This window comes from Phragmites australis, chromosome 2 (genome assembly GCF_958298935.1).
Source record: "Phragmites australis chromosome 2, lpPhrAust1.1, whole genome shotgun sequence".
NCBI classification, from domain to species: domain Eukaryota; kingdom Viridiplantae; phylum Streptophyta; class Magnoliopsida; order Poales; family Poaceae; genus Phragmites; species Phragmites australis.
In genome coordinates, this window is record NC_084922.1 from 31755792 (window position 1) to 31778479 (window position 22688).

Genomic DNA, 22688 nt, shown 5'->3' on the forward strand with positions numbered 1-22688 from the left:
CACAACATTGCTCTAACAAAAGACATATGGTTGGTTTATGAAATATCCTCATATATCTCCAATGTACAAAGAATCTTGATTTATTCTATCAGAATATCAAGGCATGGTTATGGTAGGATATACCGATTTGCTTATTGTCCGATCAGTTATATTTTTCTACATGGTAGTACAACCTTATGTTGAAAGTCATAAAAAGCAAACTCTAGTTTCTACTTCCACTAATCATTATAAAATAATTACATTATACGTAGCATCACATAAGTGTATTGCTTTATAGAATGATTAATCATATTTCAGGATTATGTGGTATAGATTCATTAGAATATCCCACAATTATCTATCAAGATAATATTGCTTGTATTGCCTAAATGCATACATGTTATATAGAACGCAATATCACAAAGTATATTACCACAAAATATCTTGCAAACGAAGTTATGTGAAAATCTAACATATTTATTCACTAAAGTCATTGCCCACTTCAATATTCCAAAAAAAAATTCATTGGATTGACATGTGAAGACTTCAATATTGCAGAGTTTAAGGGAGTCAATCCCTAAGTTATAACATGTATGAATTGATCATTTCTCTTTATGAGTTTTACTCTCTAGTTTTTTCATATAAGGTTTTTAATGAGACATATCAATACAAGCATATATGTCATATCATTTTCTCCTTAGTTTTTCCTACTGGATTTTTAAGGAGTTTTTCGATAATATATTACAATCACTTTTCTCATTTTTTCCCATATAGTTTTTACAGGAGTTTTTCATTATGCTATATACATATGTCGAAATTGATTAAGTGGAAGTGTTAAGAAATGATCAATTCATACATTTTAGGAAGAGGTGTCTCCCCCAACATGCATCCCCATCAACACTCTTTATATATATATATATATATATATATATATATATATATATATATATATATATATATATATATATATATATATATATATATATGTATGTATGTATGTATGTATACACATATATATACTGTGTTGCTATTCTATGCCTATGTGTAGCATGCGCATAGGCACAGAATAACAACTCACGAGTTACAACTTACCGTATACTGTATTGTAACTACCCACTGACCCAGCGCGTTTCCCTTCACCTACCCCGCGGGCCCATTGGATGACCTAGCACGTTCCCACCTCGTGAGCAGTGATTTACAGCCAGTTACAACTAAGTGTATAGATGAGTTACAACATGTAGTATAAAGTTATTACAACTACAGATAGAGCGGTTACAACTATTAGTTGCAACCACAGACAGAGCGGTTACAACTATATGCATTTTGTAACTAGATTATCTACCATGTTGTAAGTGTAATGTTCACTATATTGTAACTATTTTTAGTTGCATAATACAATTAATTTGATTTTATTTTTTCATGTTGCAAATGTACTGCTTGACCATATTGCAACTGTAGTGTTCAGCATGGAGTTCACCATGTTGTAACTAAAGTGCCTATCATCACCAGAGAACACTGCAGTTCACCATGTTGTAACTGCAATATTCACTATGTTATAACTACGATGTTCACCATGTTGTAACTATATGGATGTAACTCTTTTATGATTCTAAAATTTCATCAAAATATAGTCTTGATGGATCTTATTTTGTTAAACATATTTTTTCCAACAATATGCATCAAATGGGTCGAGAATCGGATATGTGGTTCTAGAGATATTGCATTTTAACGATTTGAATCAACAAAAGATTCTCCGTATGCAACGCTCTGATGGGTGGATGATGGGTGATGTGGCACAAGCTGGTTGGTTGTCTCATATTATTTGGTGCATGTTAGAAACCGAGTTGTAACTGGTCTATGTAACAAATTGTAATTCGCAATTTTTCGGATTGTAACTGGTGGTTGCAGGATATACGTAGCGCGAATGGTAGCTGCGCATAGGCGTAGAATAGCCTCGCTATATACTGTGTTGCTATTCTGTACTCACGGGAGTACATACTCACTACTATAATATACCACATAAATGAACAGGATATACACATTTGTCACTATTCCAATGTGAACTACATGAAAAAATAGAAAAGAAGTCCATCAATTTTATTAGATTTTGATAATACCTTTGTATTTGTACATAAAATATAATACACTCAAAAAATATATGCAAACCACTCAAAAATTATACATACCACTTGGATGATCTTATATACTTAAATGCTCCATATACATATTATTTATCACATGAGATACTTCTTTTATATATATATATATATATATATATATATATATATATATATATATATATATATATATATATATATATATATATATATATATGAAAGTACATACTCCCAGAAGTATATATATATACTATTCACTGTGTTCAATCTCTCACTCTGTCCTTACTTCAACAACCAGAACACTTAAACAAAAGCCTACGGCAATTACCAACTCGTTTTAATGACTGAGGTTTACCGCGTTTATCAGTCAAAACCAAGGGAAGTGGCATCGATCACTTGCACGACGACGTTGCAAACCCCCAATTTATCAGTCGGCTGACTCAGCTGGCGCAGTTCGCACATTTGTATGTACCATGCTTCGCCCTTTAGGAGCAGCATCAGTTTTACTTTTTGCTAGATTGAAGGATGATCAAGGGTCCTAAAATCCTACAATTCCTAATTCAAAGGAAAACCGAGTGCAGGGGAAGAATCGCCCATTATGAAATTAATAAGCAATTCAAAGGAGCAAACTAGAAAAAAATCTCCAGGAAATATCATGAGACTTATTAGAGACAAGACAATCTAATCATCTGCACTGACAAATCGTCTACATGTCCTTTATTTTGTGCGCCCGCATAACATCAGCATCTTTAATTAGTTTACATCGACAGTAAATTGAGTTGATGCCAATTCATTCCAGCACGGAAGCATGAATGATAATGCCGATATAGCCTAAATGACTTAACGAGATCGGTGACGAAGCACAAAAGTGGCCAAGAGTTTCTTGTAAGCTCAATTGGCTGCCAGTCTCGATCGGAGCTCGACAGCAACTGCATCAATGAACTCTTCAGTGTTCAGGTAATGGCTTCTTGTTACGCTGCAAGTTTTTTTTTTAAAAAAAAGGAAAGCAAGGTCAGATATCGATCAGGGCAACAAGGGAAGATGATCCGGGAAAAGAATGCAGTAGATGAGGCCAAAATTGAGAAGCATAACATACTTGGAAGATCCATGAACAAGAAGTGCAAGATCTTTTGTCATCTTCCCAGACTCCACAGTTCCAACGCAGGCAGCCTCAAGTTTTAGAGCGAAGTCAAGTAGCCTAGCATTGTCATCTAGCTTTGCCCTGCAGTGCACAAACAAAGGAGTGCCTGAGTGAATCAGCTAGCCATAAGAACCTAAATCCAAGTAGAAGAAAAGTAATTCACAATAAGTGAATCAGCTAGCCATAAGAACCTAAACGCAGGCAGCATTAATTCACTACTTTGGTGAAACAATAAGGGTGATGTCCTTACACACTAATATAATATAGCGGAACAAAGACAAAAGTTCCCTCCATCTATATTACAAAGGGTTGTAGCCAGCAAGGCTTGCCCTGAAGCAAGTAGAAGTTGTACCTGTGTGCAAGTCCTCTTGTCCAAGCAAAGATTGAAGCAATGCTGTTCGTACTGGTCTCACCTCCTTTCTGATGAACACGGAAATGGCGGGTAACTGTGCCATGGGCAGCTTCAGCTTCGATGGTTTTCCCATCAGGGCACACCTAAATACTGAACAGATCAGCATCACTGTATTTCTTTATGATAATGTAAAGCATGTATTTCTCTGAATATATAAAAATATGTCCAACTATGATATTGATTCAACAAAAATTAAGGTTTTATGCATTAGACAATACTCTTAAGCAATTTCGAGATCTAGTCAAGAACAAGAACATGAATAAGAAATCAGAAAGTACATACCAAAACTGATGTCATCAAACCCAAAGAGCCAAACCCTGCACATTAATAAATTGATCAAGTTATTAGATTGCACTTTAGCCTTGTTGATTATCACACAAGGGGAAAAGATAACATTGAGCATATGCTATGCATGGATTCACAAGTTATCATATTATGACCTTGAGCTAAGAAATCACTCTGCACATCTCCATCATAGTTCTTGCAAGCCCACACATAGCCTCCTTCACTCTTAAGCGCATACGCAACCATGTCATCAATAAGACGATGTTCATACCTGCAAGAAATCAACATCACGACTTACTGTGAGAAAACTTCTGGAAAAGTTTCTAGAAAAAACTTCCAGAAAATTCAAACAAACGACACAAGATGGAAATTCACCAAATTCCGGCAGCCTCAAATTTGGATTTCCAGTCAGCTTCATAGACCTCCTGGAAAATGTCCTTAAACCTGCGAAGTCAAGGAATATCACCACAAATATATATAAAAGACCAATTGTCTAAAAGACCAGAACAAGCTACAAATAATAGGACCATAAAACTATGTAAGTACCTGCCATCATATTTCTTCAAGATTGTGTTTTTGGTGCTAAGGTAGAGGGGCCATTTCTTCTCATAAGCAGTTGTCATAGAAGCCGCAGCAAAAGCTCTAATTGACTATACATATCAATTAAACAAATGATCAGATAATACTCACAATCGCGGCATTGTTTTGTAACTAAAGACATCAAACTAGTAATGAAATGGCAGTACCTCATCAGTGTTGTACATAGACAAGGCAACTCCTCCAGCACCAGTGAAGTTGAACACCTCCAGATCAATCTGCTCTTCTTTTCCCTCTACCAATCGAAAAGGAAACAAGGGAAAATAGAGTATCAATTTTTTGCTCACATCAGCTCTCTGAATGACAAACTATACAATCATATACGTGAAAATGTAGAACTGTGAAAGAAAATATTTTGTTCACCAATACAGTTTAATGATGCAATGTAAGCAACCATACCAAAAACTAGCTTTAGCTTGCCAGGTCCCTTCAGAACTGCATCAGTTGCCCTGTACTGATCACCAAAGGCATGCCTTCCGATGCAAATGGGCTTAGTCCATCCTAATTGCACCAACAGCTTAGTCTTTACAAAAAAAAACTCTGCATATCAAAATTTATGGTAGTTTCGCAAACTCCCTAAATACCTGGAACAAGTTTTGGGACGTTTTTGCATATAATTGGCTCTCTGAACACAGTGCCTAAAGGCAAAAGGCAGAAAAAGAAATGTTAACAACCAAAATCTGTGCATTACATCAAAATTACAGCAGCAGATTACCATTTATAATGTTCCTAATTGTGCCATTCGGGCTCTTCCACATGTGCTTTAGGTTGAACTCCTTGACCCGAGCTTCATCTGTTATTGTGTTCAAATAGTCAGAGATAGATGAAATTACATCATAGAAAAGTATTTCAACAATATGAAGAGTATATATTTCATCTGCACAAGAATCAATTGTACCTGGAGTAATGGTCGCACATTTAATAGCCACATTGTACCTGCAAAACATTGGGTTAGATCTAAGGAATATAGAACTGCAAAGTTACAGGTACACGGTACAGTATCACGGCAAGGACCTTCAAGGAAAGATCTGACTCTCATTGTAAATCAAATTCAATAAAATTCTTAAGAATCTAACACAATATACAGGTTACTGATGATAAAAGTTGGGTGCAGAAAATTGCAAATCAAGCACATCCTTTGCATGGGACTCTCTATATACACACACACACACAAAATATTACTTGAGAGTAGCCTCTGCAGCCTCCACCGTGACCTTGTCATCAGTTGCGTCACGGTGCAGGACCCCCAAGTCATAGTACTTGATGTCCAGGTCCAAAAATGGGAAGATAAGCTGAAAGAATCAAAACTATCAGCATCTAGCCTAATGGATATATAAATAAAAAGAATCCTAATGGATATATAAATAAAAAGAATACTAAGTAATGCAGATTAATCAGATCACAGGGAGCCAAGAAGTATTGATTACCTTCTCCTTGATGGACTGCCAGAATACCCTCGTCATCTCATCACCTATAGTAGGAAAATGACACAAGCTATCAGCGCTACAATGGATAAGCAAATTAATTGTCTTGTGCTTGTCAGATGGGAAAAAAACAGACATACTATACTTACGAATTAATCACCAAGATGGATTTATTCTTACTCTAATTTAAAGATGGAAGAGTGATTATCATGTGGGCCACAAGGCGGAGCACTGATGATGTTTGAACGCAAAGTACTACCTCTGTTTTTCGTCTACTTGTCACCAACTTTTTTACTGTGGCAATTTTGACCTTATTTTTCCCTACGAAAAAATTACGGATATTTAAAAGTATGCAATACTAATGAAGTACATTTCACGACATATACAATACTAATGAAGGGCATTTCACGATGAATCTAATAATACGAATGCAAAGTCAAAATTGCTACAATAAAAACTAGGAGGTAGTATAAACCATGGCACTCAAAATAACTAAAGTTGCAGCTTGAGAAAGTATACATCTAAGCAAGATCCAGTAGTTAGACGTACACCAAAACTGTTCCACCAGGAAAACAATAGCTAATCTCTAAAACCAAATTTTCTGCACCTTTCTCCGCACAAGTTCATCATCAGCGCACGCGCGCATAAACGCAGTATATGAATCTTGCGACATGCCTAAACCTTATCCCCGAAACAGCATGTAATCGCATCCCGCGATTCCGCAGACTCACGCCGCGGCAACTCGACTGCAGAGTACAAAGAGATTATGCGCTAAAACCTCCTCAGATGAACTCGACCACCGCCTTAACCCAACAAAACAGATCTAATCGAAGGACCGCATCCCAAGGACGGTTAAATCTCACAGATCTCGCCGGACCTCCACCACACACCCGGGTCGAAATTAAAAAATTCAGCAACACAAACGCGAAGGTACGACTCGATTACTATCAGTAAGCGATCGAATCTGACCATCCATCTCGACGATGGGGTTGGCGACCTTGATCTTCTCGAACGCCATGGCAGCTGTGCAGCTTGCCTCGGAGATCGGGAGGGGCGGGTAGGAGGCAGCGGCGGCGGCGGCGCTTGTGGAAGGAGGGAAAGAGATGTAGGCACGGGGAGAGAGAAGTGAGCAACTTCGCGAGCGTATGTGGGCGCGCGGGGCCTACATGGCGGTCACGGATACGTTCCTTAATTTTTCCGGCGTAGGTGGGCGCTGGCTTTAGGATCGGACGGTGGGGCCTACTTGTATGAATCGGAAGCGTGGCGATGGGAAGCAAATTTAGATCAAAAGATTTTTTGACATCATAATTTAATGATTAGATTGAAAGCCGAGATAGAGTAAATACGTATTATTAAAAGAAAAAGTTTTTTATAGAACTAAATTTTATAAAATTTGCTTTCTGAAGATAGAGATGAGAGATAACTTCGATGGCCCGGAGGAGTTTGGAGTACATGGATCATGGATTTCGTTGGATTTTTTTAGCAGTTTGTTTGGGTGAGCTGAAGCCAGCCCCAACGGATTCCCTTCGGGGACTAAAATTTCGTCGTAAAGGGATTTCCGTTTCCTTCAACGCTCCAACGATTTTTCTTCACGGTTCCCTTTACGACGGGATTCTTAGAGTCATTTCCTTCATGTCGGAATTCTCTCTCCTTTTCCTTCGTGATTCCCCTCGAAGAAAAACTGTTGGAGATGAGATAAAATAAAGGGAATGAAAATGAAGAAGTGAATCAGGAAGGAAATGAAATTGAGGGAATATGGTTGAAGATGGTCTGATGACCGGGAGTTTTGACTAATCAATTGGGGTTAAGTGATAGCAAAAGTTCAAGTCTGAACCCCAATCTATCCTCCATGTCGTATCTAGAAGTAGAGTCTTGTAGGACAGTACAGATCACTCTAATTGACAAGTGCGGGCTTCTAGAACTCCAGGGGACATCCTCACGCGTCGTTGTCTCACCACTCCATTCACATGGTGCTCCACACCGGTTCATTGTCGCCTTCGCCACTCGGGACGCCTCCACCACGACCATCATGTGTGCCTTCAGTCTGATTTGCCAACCGCACGTGCCTCCCAGCAGATCTGGCGTGGTTCCTGCCCTCCTCGAGTAAGTATGTCTTCACCCGAGTATCAGGGTTGCCGTTGCATCGCCTTCGGGCCATAGTGTTGTCGTCCATGATCCGTGCCTCCGCAGCGCCGCCACGCCTTCTCAGGTGTGGTCCAGCCAACCGAAGGCTCTCATTGTTGCCCTACATCACCATCACCGCACGCCACGATACTCCGGCTGACCAACGCCACCTCCCTCGACGCATCGTCGCCTTTGTCGTTAGTGCACTTGGTCTTCATTACGCTTTTCGGGTGTTCTTCGCCAACTTCTTTGAGCACAGCCGTCACGCTTTCTGAGACATCAACGTCGCCGCTCCAGGCCACTGGTTCGACCTCCCTCTACCGCCTTCATTCAGCACAACCTCGTTGCCAACATCGCAGTCTCCTCCCCGACTAGTTCGTCTACTCCGGCAACCACGGGCTACATCGACACTCTCCTCCTTGCCGCTCTACACACCGCAACTATCTCAGAAGCCTCCTCTTCTGGTCCCTCAGACACTGGCACATGATTGAACTCCCTATCTTCGTGCATTCAGTACTGGCAACACCGATATGTGCCTTCGTCTCCAATGCGTTACCGGGCTTGGCAAACCTAGTGCAGGCGTCGTCGTTGACGACCTCGACTGCATCGACTTCGGCATCAACCTCTTCCTCGATGATTGCCTCGTTTGTGTCACTGTCTTCTTCCCTCGGACCTCCCTGCGTCTGTCTCCATGGCACCTCTAGCGCATGTAGCTTCAAGTGCAGCTCTCTCGACCGCAGCAACCCCGACTATGGCTACGTCGACCACGGCTATCTCACATGTGGCATCCTCGACCACGGCTACTCGCCCCGCTCTCGGCTACCTCAACTTTAGCACAAAGGGCTACCATCTGTATGAGCAACTTATCGGTTTCTCTAGTCACAACATCTGCATCACGTTGTTTCGACTATGAGGGATGGCATTCATCTTCCTCTCCAGTCTCATCATCTGTGACACTCCCGCTACGATTACGAGGATGTTAGAGTATATGATATAGAATACATAAAGTTATATTTATTATGTTAGGTTAGGATTAGATTTCACCTTATCTCTAAAGTTTCTTATATCTAAATCATTTATACTCTATATATTTAGTCCTCGAGATTCAATACAATATACACGATAATATTTCACCAATTCTCGTACTCTCACCTAAACCATATTTTTGCTCATGCCGAGCGCTCTCTTCTGGATATATCTGTGCTCTGGTGTGTTTTAGCAGCTTTGTTTTGTTTACCAGGATCAGGTTTTGGTTGGGTATATCTTTCAGGTCTGCTGTCTGTCATTGTTTCGTATCTTAATCTGTACCAAGATTCAAAGGGCCAAGTAAGCGCCAGAGCAAAATATCTGTAAAGTCATCTCAACCCATAAATCAATAAAAGCACTAAAGCTACGTCGAAATCACAAAAAAAAAAAGTCGAAATCACAAAAAAAAAAAAAAAAATCAAGTCGTTTTCATGAGAAGCGGCTCTAGTTGGCCTACAATGGCAGTTCGAAAAGGCGCCAGAAGGTGAAGGGGCAATGACACTTGAGTGGCACTCAACAAGGACAACGTTACCCATCCGTCACAGGTTCACATGCTATGATCCTACTCGTCGTCATTGTTGCCGCGGTGCTTGGAGCCTGTTGGAGGCTTTGGTCCAAGCGTTCGTTTGTAGGATATCGCTTTCTTTTGGAAAATTATTTGTAGGATATCGTTTTGGACCAGATCTGGTTGTACACTTCTACTGTTGATGGCCAATTGCTTTGAAAACGATATTCTCTCGAGTCATTATCGCCCGGCCCGCAAACATCTGTCGGCCAGGAGCAGAGTGAAATGTGATTCGGCTTGTCAAATCTACTGTCACTAACTGATAAAAGAGGGACAAGCAAGTGATTTTTTCGCTTCATGTGGATACAATACGAATGCTCAAGGTGAAAGAGCTGTAATTGATCATGTGCACTTGCAGAACAAACAATTAATGCTAACTGCTAAGCGCAAGTAAGTGCGTCATATCTGCAAGTATATAGTAACGTTCTCTATTTTCGAATTCATTGGCTCATTGCACGTCTTTGCTAAATCAACTAACTTGGACCGATATCTTCGTATTCTCAGGCTGAATCTCCGTCTAGTGCCCTGAACATTAAAAATTATTCTGTTCTTGCCAAAGACTGCACAAGGTAATATAAGAAGTACGAAAAGCAGGTTAAACGGAATCATATTTATTGAAAAGATAAATGTTTGATTAGTTATGAGTTGAGTTTCTATTTGATAACTGAATCTGAGTTATATGAGCGGATGCAAAAGTTAAATTTATGATTAGTTACTTATATAAAAATAATTTTGTAACATGTGAGTCCGTCTGTATGGATCGTAGTGAAACTCGAATCGAATCGAGCTTCACTTCCACGCTAGGATGAGCCTGTATATTTGCATCTGACGGTCTCTGTTGGAACAGTAGATGTGGGTAAACAAATACACTTTTCTATGAAATTTTATGTATTCATCCGATCAAATTAGGAGAAATTCAAATAACAAAACACACCGGTAAAAATCTGATAAACGCGAAAACTTCCTCCCCTCTTGTCACCTATAACCGTCGTAACGTAGTCGATGGCACGAACGATCAAGAATTGGTACCAGTTACTCCTTGCAATTGCTAGTGATTGAGACCGACCGTCCAATCGTCCATGCACCGTCCCCATCAAGGAGACCTGCACTCGCGATATACCGTAAAAAGAGACCAATTCTTTTACGTAAGATAGAAAATTCAACTCGGCAGACTCTCTTAGTTCTTGGCTTTTATGTGGTTCTGCACGACGCAGGTGCTCGTTCTTAAATTAGCTAGTAGATTGCGTAAGATGGCCTGTGCTTATTCAGTCAAAAAAAAAAACCTCAGAAAAAGATAGCAAGATAGCCTGTGCTTCTCGAAAGAAAGTGCGTTGCTTCATCTTTGGCCGGCAAAAATAGAAAAATAAATAACATATGTCACCGTATTTATTAAAAGAGATAATATATCGACGTATTTATAAATCTAGCACTCATATTCGATACCTCAATTTTTTTAAAAAAATATGGAACGGTAGGTCCGGATCAGGTGCCGAATATGGGCAACAATGCTGTATTCGGCACCTGAGATGCCAAATCAGGTGTCGAATACGGCTCGGCCTGCTGCACCCGTCACTTTTTGTCTATGCTTTCGGCGCGCGGTCACGTCGGCGCATGACACAGGTCGTATTCGGCACTTGGGGTGTCGAATACAATACTGTTCACCATTTTTGGCACCTTAGGTATCGAATACAGTGGGATCAGTCTTGTTTCGGTGCTTGAGGTAATGGAATCAGGTTTTTGGATTTTTAGGTGCCGAATATAGGTGCTAAATTTATAAATATACCGATTTATTACCTATTTTGGTAAATAGGTCGGCGTATATTATCTATTTTTTTTTATTTTGAGCCCTCAGCACAGCTGCTGATATCTGCAGTGATGCAAATGTGCATCGCCTGATCTGACCAAAAATATTCTCAACTGGACTGGACATACCTACTCAGCTAGCCCGCTCCAAGTTCGTTCCTAGTGCAGTGATGCTTCTATTTTTGAATTTCTTTTCACAGATGATCAGTTGGTACCTTAATAAGTATTACCATTATCACATTTCTTACTCTTCAATTCATATATCATCCAAGTGAGAATTTATTATTTAACTAGTATAATGTCCGTACGTTGCATCGGACTCTAAATCTAGCACTCTACATTGCAATGGTTTTTAAATCTCGTACACAATATTATTTTACTTCTCATATGAAAAAACAAAACATGATACTAAAGATAATACTTAGTTCACAGGACAATAGTGCTCTACGATACATAAGATCTAACATTAGGATAATATCATGACTCTTGATTTCTTGTCTAAGATGAATATAACAAAATAACATATCCCCAATAACATCCTAGAGATATCTATGTATAAGAACATCTTAGTGACTAAAAAGTGGAGTTTTTTTATCAAACATTCCTTACCATTAGATGCACATCCAATAGTCCTCTGACCGAATAGCCCAATTACCTCTATTCCTTGCTTTCTTCGACAGCGCGCCCCCTCACCTCTAGCAGCTCTTAGCTCCAAATATGCCGCCACGTCACGACTCCTTTTAACTCCACTTTCATCGCATACCTAGTAATTGCTGCATTTCTTTCTGTCTCCATACCTAGTACAATGCTAACATCAAGAACAAACGAAAGTGAAGAATAATTCATGGAAACAAAAGGATTATGACGAGTTAAGATTGCAAAAAAAGCTCATGTAATTGATAAGAAAGACCTACTCGTATCCCCTTCTTCCTAATAATGTCACCACGTTTCTCTATTAACATCTTTGTGTTTGTAGCATCGACTTTAAAAATCTTTGCAACATAAATAAATTTCAACATCCTGCCATGTCAAGAAGGTACCAACATGATAACAATATAAAGATCAACAAAATTGATGTTATCCAAGAATAGACAAAAAAAAAACACCTAGGCTACAACTTAGACTGAACTGTTAATGCCGGTAAGCTGAACACCATCTATCATCAGTACACAATCCAACTCTCTCTCATCATAAACCTAAAATACAAGTTATGTTTAGCATATTAAAAAAGTAAGAATGTTCAATTAAAACTCGCTCGTGACACAATAAATCATATTTTTTTTTAAACTTTTTATAGTTACATATTGGAAACAATATTAAAATATACTGATATGGAGGTAATTTGATTGAATTTGCTAATATAGTTGATATTTGCATACCTAATACCTACTATGTATACAAGTTGTGAAGTTTTATAACGAACTAAAGATAACACAAGTGCACAGAAAAGTCTGTTTAAGCTAAGTAGACTGCTTCAATTTACTGTGACAGGAGGCCAAAGTAAAAGTGAAATTGAATAAATAATATTTTAGGGATATGACAAAGTAACGAACTTGCAACAAACCTCAATAAGAGCTATCATTCCAAGATTTTTGCAAACGCGAAGCATGTACTTGATGTCGAGGTCCGGTAGCACCGCGACAATCAGTAGAATTGCATCGGCACCCTTTGAGCATGCTAGTAGATTTGCCAAATGTTAATGATGAGGGCACTGCATTCACAAACCATACCTGATGACTAAGTCAAATATACGTGAACAAACTGTTACAGAACAAAATTCTACTCTTCAAATATACATGTCTTACTTTAACTCCAGATTCTTAAAGCTCCCCTGGAACACATATGAACTGAGATGTTAGAGAGACAGTTTTAACAAATTCGATCATTGCTAGAATAAGATCGTGAGAACTAATTAGTGTGAATAGTAAACCTAAAAGTGCTTCTCGTCGGTCACCACTAAAAAATATTCCACATAAATTCGTAAGGGCAATTCATAAAAAAAAAAATAACAACACAAAAGCACTTAATGTAGCAGCCAAGCAAAAACTAATGCATCCAAGTCTAACTACCTCAAAAAGCAAGCAAGCTCAGAGGCTACATGTAAAATGTAAACTATAGCAATCATATTTAACAATTCTAAATAATGCACTATCTTGCTGGTACCACATCAAAAAAAGAGTCAAATACATGTACTAACTAACATTTGTCTAGGTGATAGTAAAAATAACCATAATTGATGTGTATTGCAATGGTTACTAAATAAAAAGGGTATGAACAATTCGTTCATTGCATCACAAAAGAACCATACCTATTGTTTCAATGCCATTCTGGAATGTGTGGTTCAGCAACAGAATAAAAAAGGAATCTTGACCCTATACTATTTATATATATATATATATATATATATATATATATATATATATATATATATATATCACTCAATACCAAGCAAGAAATCACCTATTCAGGTTCCTTTTCCTATCCTGCCACTCACGAGCTTAAAGTTTCTTCAGAATCTTTAGCATCAGTTGAAGACAACACTGCTCAAGAGTTGACTGAAGGTGAAAGAGGATCGTCATTATATGGCCATACAGAGACATTTATCAGGGAAGTTGGAATGTACCCTAACAACATTTGATATTTCAGTTATGTTATCCCTAATGCACTACTTTCCAATTCCTTTAAAGGGTATCTTTGCACTTACACTGATCATATCTTGCTACTAATTAATTTTGTAGTTGCTCCAACTAAAAAGGAGGGAAAAAGGTATAGAAGAGATACAAAATATGAAACTAATGAAGTACTAACCGAAATGAAACCATACTTGATCCTTTTTAGAGCAGATCTTGTGATGACATCAGCACCGTGTTCAAAAGAAGTGGCATTCTGTTTGCAAACCTAAAAATATTTGGGCCCTGAACGAAACAGACATAGTTATATAAGAACTCCAATCCTTGGTAGAAGAATATTATGTGACAATATCTTGTTAGCAAGTTCAAATACAGAAATTGGAAGGGCAATCCCCAAAATTGGAGCTTAATGTGTGATACTAACACAAATGTTTCAACATTAAATCAATAAAGTGGTGAATCTAAGTGGTGCAGATAGCTTTTAGTTTTTAATCTAGGCCAGCCACATAACAACAGATGGACAAAACCTCATCCTTCCACTTTCAAGGAGACGAATTTCATAAATCCCCTAAAAAAACTCAATTCTTTGCACACCATGCCCTTCTATGAGTTTGATCCAGTAAAGCATTAGATAAAAAGAACCTAATCTAAAAATTTAACATAGAGATTTTAGCATCAAATAAAACAGAGAGAATCAACCTACTCTAAAAAAATTAACCTAGTCCAGAACGGATAGAATTAGACCTAACAGTACTGGCATTAGGCTTTATTAATCTATGAAGCTAAAATTGTAGTTTCAACAAAATTAGACCTGATAGTACTGGCATCCAATTGCTTCCTGATAACATCTTCTATCTCATGTAAAAGGCATATATCCCTCTGCAGACACACCTAGATTAGTATGCAAGTTTCAATAAAACTGGGGCAATTATCATGGATGCACAAAGAAAAAAACCGAGCATTGTTCTGTAAGAAACTTTAATGTATATGCTCCATTTAATTTTCTGAACGTCCCTCGGCATGTAAGTGCTAGTGGGTAAAGCTAAGACTCATCATTGACACTATATGACTTTTGATACATATTCATGCTAAGCAATCAGGATTACATTTTCCATTAAAATTGTTCAATTAACCTTGTTGCTACTTGTTATATAATTTATATGGAAATATCCTACCTCCCTGATGACCTTTGACCAATTATTTAAGACAGTAGGACAAAAAATAATTGTATTGGGTGAAAGCATCATCAGGACTCCAGAATTTAGCAAACCTGTGTAACAAAGCTTATAGAGAGCCCTACGCTTGAAGCTCTTGCAGTTCGTCCAACCCCATTGATGTAATCGTGCGGATACCTACAATGAGATCAAAACCAGATTCCGTCAATCCTAAGAACAAAATGCGAACAATTATGTTCTCAGCATAAGGGCATTTGAGCAAACAGTGGTGAGCAAGAAGGTGCGCATGAAAAAGGAGAAAATCTAGAGCAGAATTTAGCCTAATTTTGCTTGAAACAAATTGAGTCAAGAGGGAGCATACATGCATAATTGGAGTTGCTGCTTCTACTGTCGTTGAGGGCACACGGGATGGAGAAAAGAAACAAAGCACTTGGCTCTGAACTATTCAGAGCACTAAGTATTATCCTTATGCAAAATGGATAAAAAAAATATCTAGCAAACGGCTAGAACTTATACACTAATGATTGTTGTGTCTTCAATCTTTGTACTTATATTTGTTAGGCCTCTCTGGAAAAGATTTATATTCATAAGAGCTAAGCTGAGTTCGAGTGGTGCAAGTATACTGATGTAAGCTGATCATGCCTATGTACTGTTCATGGAAAAACTATTTATCAGCAGCGTCACAAGAAAGAAAGTAAACACAGGTGTTCCAAGAACAAGTAAGGAATCAGACAAAATCCTGCAACAAAAGTATCACCTTCTCATAGACAATTTGAAATGATCAAGAAATAGTAGTGCAGGTCCTGCAAAAAGAACATGACCCCAAAAAACAATCACTCTGCATAAAAAAAGGATCTTCTGAAAACTCACATTTAACATATATTGTGAAAAGAGACGCTTACTTGGGTGGTCTGAAAGTCTCTCCAACTTGACACCATAGTTTCCAAATGGTTACCTGAATAAAAGCATTCAACTGGAATAACTGCCCACATTCACGAAAAAAAGTTGCAATGTTTACGATTGGAAGGAAAACAATGTGTTGTGCAGCCCGGTCATAAATATAACTGAACCTGATTCATCATGTATCATCAGTATTTTACTTACTCGTGATTCAGTCGTTGGAGGAACGAATTTGTTTGGTTGGAACCTGACAAGGGTATGAAAGCTCTTGCTCCTCATCACATTTGTGCAGTGATCAGTGAGGGTGAGGGTTGCAGGACGAGTACCTACATAAAATTCTGAGAGCCGATCCGATCGATTTGCGGGTGGTGATGGCGGTGGTGTGGATTCAGGAAAAAGTTTTAGAGCAAGTCCCTGAGTAAAGTTCCAGATCTAATCTCCACACTGGGCGGCGGTAGACAAGACCAATCTGGCAAAAAGGGGGAGGATTCTATCCAAACCGACCAGATTTGGTGGCGAAGATGATGGTGGCAACCTGACCAAGGTTGATGAAGAAGTTTTGAACATGAAGGCTGAGATGCAGGTGATGTAGTCTGACATTGTTTCACTGAAGAACCTCAGAGGTGAGATGGATGAGATCAAAAACATGCTCAAGACATTGATTATCTCCAACGAGAAGGAAAGTATTGAAGAATTCAATAAGGTAAAGCCCATCCCATCTGGTGCTAATTTGGAAGGTTCAAGTCACAGTGATGCTTCTATTTGCAAAATTGTTGATCCAAAATTGCCTATTGAGCCTATGATTCCCAGCAAAAGAACTAAAAACGAACCCACCCACATAGCTGATTCATATCCCACCCAAAACCTACACCCTAACTACAATATGCCAAACTACCTAATTCAACCAAACCATCCCACCTTCCCACAAAACAATACTAGACCTGTTCCACATATCCAACTGCATCACAACATTCAGAATTCAGGCAATAGCTATTTTCCACCCATCCCTTCCCAACCAGAACCACACCAATCACCATTCACTTTTCCAAACCATCACTCAACTCAAGAGTATCCTCTTCAATTCAGACCTTTTGACACCTCTAGCTACTTCAGACCATCCGATCCTAGCTTTCATAACAAATTTGAGCATCATGATTACAGAAATAGTCCTAAATTGGATATGCCTTACTTTACAGGGGACAATTCATCTGGTTAGATCAAACAGTGTGAGAGATATTTGGAGCTCACTAGAACCTTAGAATACCTAAAGGTGAAAATTGCTACCGCTTATACGTCTGGTAGAGCTGATATTTGGTTAAGGGGAACTGACATTATGCTTCAACCACAATTACCAAGTTGGGTACAATTTTGCACTATGGTCTGTGATAGATTTGCTGACACTAGTTCATATGATGCTATGGAGAAATTCCATGATGTTCATCAAACATCTTTTGTTCCAACTACATTGATAGTTTTGAAGATGCAATGGTCCTTTTAAAAAGGGATAATCCTTCATTATAAGAGAATTTCTTCATTGCCAATTTTATCATAGGGCTCAAACAAGACATTCGACAATTTGTTAAATGCCATAGGGCTCATAATTTTCTTGAAGCTTATTGGTACGTAAGACATCTTGAGCACAATGGTTCTCCCAGGAAGCAGTCCTTACCATGTGTATATACCAGAACACCCTCTACTTTCAGAAGTTCCAATTGGAGAGATGGCAATGCAAATCATCCCAAGGCAAAATCTGACAGCTCCTTTCAAAGAGAACAATCCAAATGTTACTTCTGTAAGGAACGTTGGGCATTTGGTCATAAATGTAAAACTGGTAAAATTGTCAATGCATTATTGGTGGAAGATTATGAGGATACTGAATACCCTTCCCACATTCATGCCATACTACTTGATAGTGAGACTAGTACTACTGAAGCTATGCAGATTGAAGAAGTCTTGGAAGGTGAGATGACCCCTGCTCCTACAAGCCCTATACAACCATTAAACACAAAACTTCTACATATTTCTGCTTATGCACTAAATGGTGTACCCACTGAAGCAACCTTTTCACTACTCATGTTTATCAATGAGATCAGGCACTAGTTGGCAGTGGCAGCTCATGTTCCTTTATGGACTACAAAGTAGATGTACAAACTAGCATCCCAATTCACACCATAAGTACATAGAGGGTCACAGTTGCTGATGGAGGGCAGATGTCTACAAATGCTTCAGTCACATGTGAGTATGTTGCACAATTTTATCAATTCACTTCTACATTCAAATTTTTACCCCCCCCCCCCAAGACCTTTGACATTATATTGGGAGCTGATTGGATTAAACAACATAGCCCTATCATTCTAGATCTCAATAAAAGAACTCTCAAAATTCAGAAGAATGGACACACTCTCAAATTTTTGGATTATACTCAACCAAGAACATCTATTCAGAAGACCAGCAAATTGAACAAGCTCATTTGCAAAAATGTATTGAGATTCATCATGTTATGTCAACAACCTACAAATATTCTTTTTTCTAGAGAACACTACATGTGTCATATTATTTCTGAACTTCAGTCTGTACAACCTGATATTGCTTATATTTTATCCCAATATGCTAATGTCTTTGAGGAAATTCAATATTGTTGCCTCCTCAAGATTGTGCTCATACAATTCCATTGCTGCCAAATACTTCTCCACCTTCCATCAGACCTTACATAATTCCCCACTACAAGAAGAATGCAATGGAAAAGTTAATGCAAGATATGCTTCATATTGAGATGATCTGACCCAGCTCTAGTCCCTTTTCTTTCCTGCACTCCTTCTGAGGAAAAAGGATGGCTCTTGGAGACTTATGATAGACTACATATCCCTGAATGTTGTGACAATCAAAAATAAATTTCCAATTCCTGTAATTGAAGACTTACTGGATGAGTTTCATGGAGCACATTTCTTTACCAAACTTGATATGTATTCTGGATATCATCAAATTCGAATGCATCAAGAAGATATATACAAAACATCATGCATAACATATTTGGGCCACTATGAATATTTATTAATACCCTTTGGCCTCACAAATGTTCCCGCCACATTCCAATCACTTATAAATTTCAATATTTGCTGCTCACTTGAGGAGTTTTATCATGGTTTTGCTCACTTGAGGAGTTTTACCGTGGTTTTCTTTGATGATATTTTAGTATACAACAAAACAAGAGAAGAACATAAAGAACACCTCAAATCAGTTATGTCTATATTGAGAGCCAACATGTTCCAAACAGAGTTCAGTAGATGTTTATTTGTAGCAACTGAGGTGGAATATCCTAAGAAAATAGAAGACATACAATAGTGGCAACTACTTGATTCAGTTACAAAACTAAGAAGCTTCTTGGGTATGACTGGCTATTACAGAAGATTTATAAAGAATTATGGCAATATTTGCAAGCCCCTACATGATCTCCTCAGAAAGGACTCTTTTCCTTAGAAGGAAGATCCTACTCAAGCTTTCCTACAACTCAAAGCAGCTATGACTTCTGCTCCTGTTCTGGCTCTACCTAACTTTTTCATTCCCTTCATCTTGAAAATAGATGCTTGCAACAATGAAATTAGGGCAGTCCTCATGCAACAAGTCCGACCTATTGCCTTTTACAGCAAAACTCTATGTCCAAAAGCAGCTGCACAATCCATTTATGATAAAGAAGCTTCATCAATTTTAGCTGCACTCAAAAGATGGAGACACTATATTCTGGGCAGTAAATTAATCATAAAGACAGATCATCGAAGTTTGAATACATCACAAGTTAGAAGATGCTTGAAGGAATCCAGCACAAGCTACTATTAAAATTACTAGAATTGATTACAGTGTGGAGTACAAAAAGGACAAAGAAAATAAAGTGACTGCTGCTTTGGGCATGTTTGGTTGCATACCCCAAAAAGCCTGACCAAATATTGGTCATGGCCAAAGTCGAGGCAATACCAAAATTTGGTAAAAAAAAAAATAGTGCTTGGTTCGTGACCAAGCCAATGTTAAGGTAGTTCCAAAATTGAGTCTAGAAATGGGCGTCTTGATTGAAGCCATGGCAAAATTATAAAAGCTGTGGGTATGACATGTGGGACCTACATGTAACTATTTTTTTAAGCATCAAAATATAGTAAACGTGGGTCTTGATTTGTAGATTTAATTGCAAGGACAGATCAAATGGATTAAAAATTGGATACACAATTTAGAAAATAATATGATTTTAAACTTGCTAATCCCAAATGGAACTCATTTAGTGCAGCCACTCACATGCTAACACATCAGCGTTGTGCTTACGTGCAGCCCAACCAAATCCCAGGTGAGCAAAATGGCGGCCCAGGAATTCGCACGCTCTTCTGTTGAATGTAGATGGACGAGCCAAAATTTTTTGGGACGGAGCCAAAATTTGTCCGTGATCCAAACGCATGCCAAATCACTCGGGCATAGCGAAATTTTGGCTTGGCTCATCAGGGCCGTGAACCAAACACACCCTTTGTCCAGGAAAGACCATCCCTAACTGATTCCTTCCACTTCTTGCACTACAATTAGTGTATTTGCTCCTGACTGGATCACTAACATCAAATCAAATTACTTTACTGATTCCAAGTGTCAAAACATTTTGCAGCACTCCCAAAATTCCAATGCCAGAAATATCAAGTATACAGTCCAAGATGGACTCATTAGATTTAAAAGAAGAATATATGTTGGGGATGGTAATAGCATGAGGAGACAAATTTTTTATACTCTCCACTCCTCTCCCATTTGGGGCCATTCTGGAATCAAAGCAACATATCACAAGATCAAAAGGCTTTTTCATTGGCCTCATCTAAAATCATAGATACATACTTCGATCAATGAATGTCCAATATGTCAAGTCTCCAAAGCTAAACATGTCCAGGTACCTGGTCTATTGGAACCTCTTCCTATACCTGATATGGCTTGGTCACATATTTCTATGGATGTTATTGAGGGTTTGCCCAAATCAAAAGGAAAGGATGTCATTCTAGTAGTGGTAGATAAGCTTACCAAATATTCTCATTTTCTACCACTATCTCACCCATATACAGTTTAGGAGGTAGCTCAGTTATTTCTAGACAACATAATGAAACTACATGGACGGCCAATAGTGATAATCAGTGGTAGAGATAGAATTTTCACTACTACATTATGGCAAGATTTATTCAAATCCTTAAATGTATCATTGCGTATGAGCACTCAATACCATCCACAAAATTATGGCCAGACAGAGCATGTTCATTAATGTATTGAAACCTGAAATGTACGAGATGTAGCCTAGAGGGGGGTGAATAGGCGATTCCTGCAATTTAAAAAATTTGACAGCGGATAACTGGATCCGGATACTCCGGGTAAATTCTGAGACTCCGGGTTATACAGAACCTGGATACTCTGGCCTTATTGAGATACTCCGGATTATAAAGAAATAGAAATCGAATAACTGTTGAGTAAATCTAAGTGATTCCAAGAGTTACCACAGGTTCTAGAGGAAGTCTAAGTACCTTATCACCAACACCCTGCAGTCACAAGCACACTAACGAGTAGATCGGGAAAAATCCCCAAATATTAACTAAAGCAAGTTAATGTGCAACAAAATGAAATGGACAAGAATTTGTTCCCGAAGTTTGGGCACTTCACAAAGAGGTGCCTACGTCTCTGTTGAGGAGCTCACAAAGAGCCGGATCTTTTCCAACCCTTTCTTCTCCCAAGCGACCACAAAGGTCAAGCGAGGGTTCTTACTCAATTCAACGAGGGTAACACAAACTTCCCGCGGTACTCCACAAATTTGGGTGCTCTCTGGGTGACGCCTTGCCGTCTAGGAGCTCACAGGTCCAAGAGAAAAGATTGCGAATCCAAAGCTCGTTGATGACCTCATGTGCTCAAAAATGGAATTTTTGCTTTCTACCACTCAATCTCACTTCCCAAACCCTAATCTCCAAATCTTGCACAAATTTGAGCTCTAAAAGAGTTAGGGAGGCTATTGGATGGCTTTGGAAGTATGTATGCACGAGTTGGTTCAGCAGCACCCCAACAAAGGGGGTGAGGGGTATATATAGCTCGCTTAAAAAAACTAGCCATTACAATCTATTTTGAACTGACCCGGAGTATCCGGATTCACCCGGAGACTCCGGATAACACATGAAGACTTAGGCAAAATACACTGTCCGGAGCCTCTCCGGTGAGTCTGGAGACATCAGGACCCGGAGTATCCGGACCAACCCGGAGACTCCGGGTAACACACTTAAGGCCTACCCGAGACTCTCTGGCGGAGTGTCACTTGGAGACTCCGGTCACGAACAGAACACCGAAGTATCCGGGCCAACTCGGAGACTCCGGGTTGAGCACACACGACTTTACCCGAGACTCGCTGGCAGAGTTTCACTCGAAGGCTCTGGCCACTAACAGAACCTAGGAGTATCCGGGTCAACTTGGAGACTCCGGGTTGAGTTTCTTCGACTCAAACCGAGACTCTCTGGCGGAGTC

At 38.9% G+C, this 22688-nt stretch overlaps 1 protein-coding gene across 2 annotated transcripts; it reads right to left on the reverse strand.

Annotated features, from left to right (window-relative positions):
* Positions 1 to 2786: 2786 nt before the first annotated feature.
* LOC133908392 (cytosolic isocitrate dehydrogenase [NADP]-like) lies at positions 2787 to 7085 on the reverse strand. 2 transcript variants are annotated; one of them, XM_062350394.1, is made up of 16 exons: positions 6925 to 7062; positions 6136 to 6276; positions 5959 to 6002; positions 5714 to 5823; positions 5430 to 5467; positions 5247 to 5324; positions 5116 to 5169; positions 4931 to 5032; positions 4681 to 4766; positions 4481 to 4584; positions 4310 to 4378; positions 4090 to 4205; positions 3932 to 3966; positions 3590 to 3732; positions 3193 to 3318; positions 2787 to 3072 (listed from the first exon to the last, which is right to left on the reverse strand). In XM_062350394.1, exons 3-16 carry the CDS (start codon positions 5992 to 5994, stop codon positions 2988 to 2990), a joined length of 1182 nt encoding a protein of 393 aa, XP_062206378.1. In that variant the 5' UTR covers positions 5995 to 6002; positions 6136 to 6276; positions 6925 to 7062; the 3' UTR covers positions 2787 to 2987. The 2 variants fall into 2 exon arrangements, with proteins under 2 accessions (XP_062206378.1, XP_062206377.1); XM_062350393.1 differs by lacking the exon at positions 6136 to 6276 and having other exon boundaries at positions 6925 to 7085.
* Positions 7086 to 22688: the final 15603 nt, after the last annotated feature.